Consider the following 1669-nt stretch of genomic DNA (forward strand, 5'->3'; position numbering starts at 1 on the left):
AAGAGATTTCTCTGAATTCCATAGTATGTATGGTGTCCCTGCAGCATAAAAACTCATGTTTACAGTGCTAATTGAATGTGTCTGATTTTCCTTTTCAGTGATTTGTTTTAAATAATGGGACACAGTTTTTTGTAAAATTTAATAGCTACTTCGCATCAATTTTGTACAAGTAGGCATCTCAGGTGTTTAGTCCCTGAAATACAATGACAGACTCATGGCACTGAAACCCTCTTCTGTGCCGACTACAAAGCAGCTCTTCTTGCTGCTATATATGTGCGCCTGTAGACACATACGTGTTTCTACCCACATTTCCATGCCTCTCTCCATCTTGGATCTGGAAATATCATCTCCCTTTCCAGAGGGGAAGGCTGCCCGGGCTCAGTGCTCGGGCTCTGCGCCGAGGCAGCCAGCGGGGAGAACGCCTCACGCTGGGCGCAGCGGGGCGAGCGCGGCCACCGGACCTGCCGCACGCTCCGACCGGACCCAAGGAGCACAAACATGGAGCGCGGGGCAGTCCTGGGATAATTCTGACAGGGATCCAGCCCCGCGCCGTGACGGCGAGCCGCGGCCTCCCTCCCGCCCCGGAGCCTGCGCGGCCCCCGGCAAGCCGCGGGACTGCCGGGACTTGCGGCAGCCGCGGGACTACAGCTCCCAGCGGCCCCCGCGCGCCGCCCGGGCCGGCTGGGAGTCACGCTGTGTTTATCGGCGAGGCCCCGCCCCGCCGCGCGAGCGGTGGCGTCACCCTCGCGAGCCTCCCTCGCTCCCCCGTGGGCTGGTTAATATTCATGAGGCGCGCGCGCGCGGGGAGCGGCGCACGGCGGCGGGATCGCTCGCTCCTCGCCCGCCTGCCTCCCTCCCTAATGGCGCTGGCGACAGCCGGGCAGCGGGACTGAGCCAGGCACCGGCGGAATGCTTCCCGCGGCTGCTACGTAATCCCCCCCACCCCCGGGACGCGGCGCCGCGCTCCGCTCGGCCCCCCCCGCCGCGCCGAGCGGCGCTCCCAGCAGGGCGGCGGCGGCATCCCCGGCCCCGCGGCGATGGAGCCCGCGCAGCAGCGAGCGGCAGAAGCCCCGGCGGCGGGAAGCGGGCGGGGGGAGCCGGAGAGCGGCTCCCCGGGCAGGAGGAGCCAGGCGGAGAGCGGCGCGGAGCCGTCGGGCGGCGGCGGGCAGCTGGACGGCAAAGCAGCCGGCGGCCCGCGGCGGCGGCGAGGGGGAGCCGGCGGCTTCGCTCCTGCCGCGGCACTGGCGGCCAGCGGGACTCCGGCGGCCCCCGGCGGGGCCGGCAGCGCTAACTCCCTGCTCCTGCGGCGGGGGAGGTTGAAGAGGAACCTCTCCGCCGCCTCCCCCTCTGCCGGCGGCGCCCCGGCCCCCTCGCTGGGCACCCGCAGCTTGGACAGGAAGGCGCTGCTGCTGCTGAAGCCGCCCCGGCAGCTGCAGCCCCTGCAGCCCCCGGAGCGGGACTGGGTGCGGCGGGACCTGCAGCGGGGCTGCGTCCACGTCTACGAGCGGCACATGAACTGCTACCTGCGCCCGGTGCTCTGCACCCTGGAGACCACGGCGGCCGAGGTGGCCGCCCGGCTGCAGCAGCTCGGCCACCGGGGCGGCAGCAGCGTGGTGCGAGTGCTGGGCAAGGCGGGCGCGCCGCCGCCGCAACCCCCGCCCGAGCCGCC

At 69.8% G+C, this 1669-nt stretch overlaps 1 protein-coding gene across 1 annotated transcript in view; it reads left to right on the forward strand.

The window, feature by feature from the left end:
* Nucleotides 1-1037: 1037 nt before the first annotated feature.
* Nucleotides 1038-1669, forward strand: part of PHLPP1 (PH domain and leucine rich repeat protein phosphatase 1) — a 136164-nt gene continuing 135532 nt past the window's right edge. Inside the window, 1 exon segment of the mRNA XM_039721747.1 lies at nucleotides 1038-1669. This exon segment is cut by the window's right edge and continues 1 nt beyond it. Within this exon segment, the coding sequence (XP_039577681.1) occupies nucleotides 1038-1669 (632 nt within the window).

The sequence above is a fragment of the Passer montanus genome, unplaced genomic scaffold, assembly GCF_014805655.1.
Source record: "Passer montanus isolate IOZ18808 unplaced genomic scaffold, ASM1480565v1 scaffold107, whole genome shotgun sequence".
In the NCBI taxonomy this organism is placed as follows: Eukaryota; Metazoa; Chordata; class Aves; order Passeriformes; family Passeridae; genus Passer; species Passer montanus.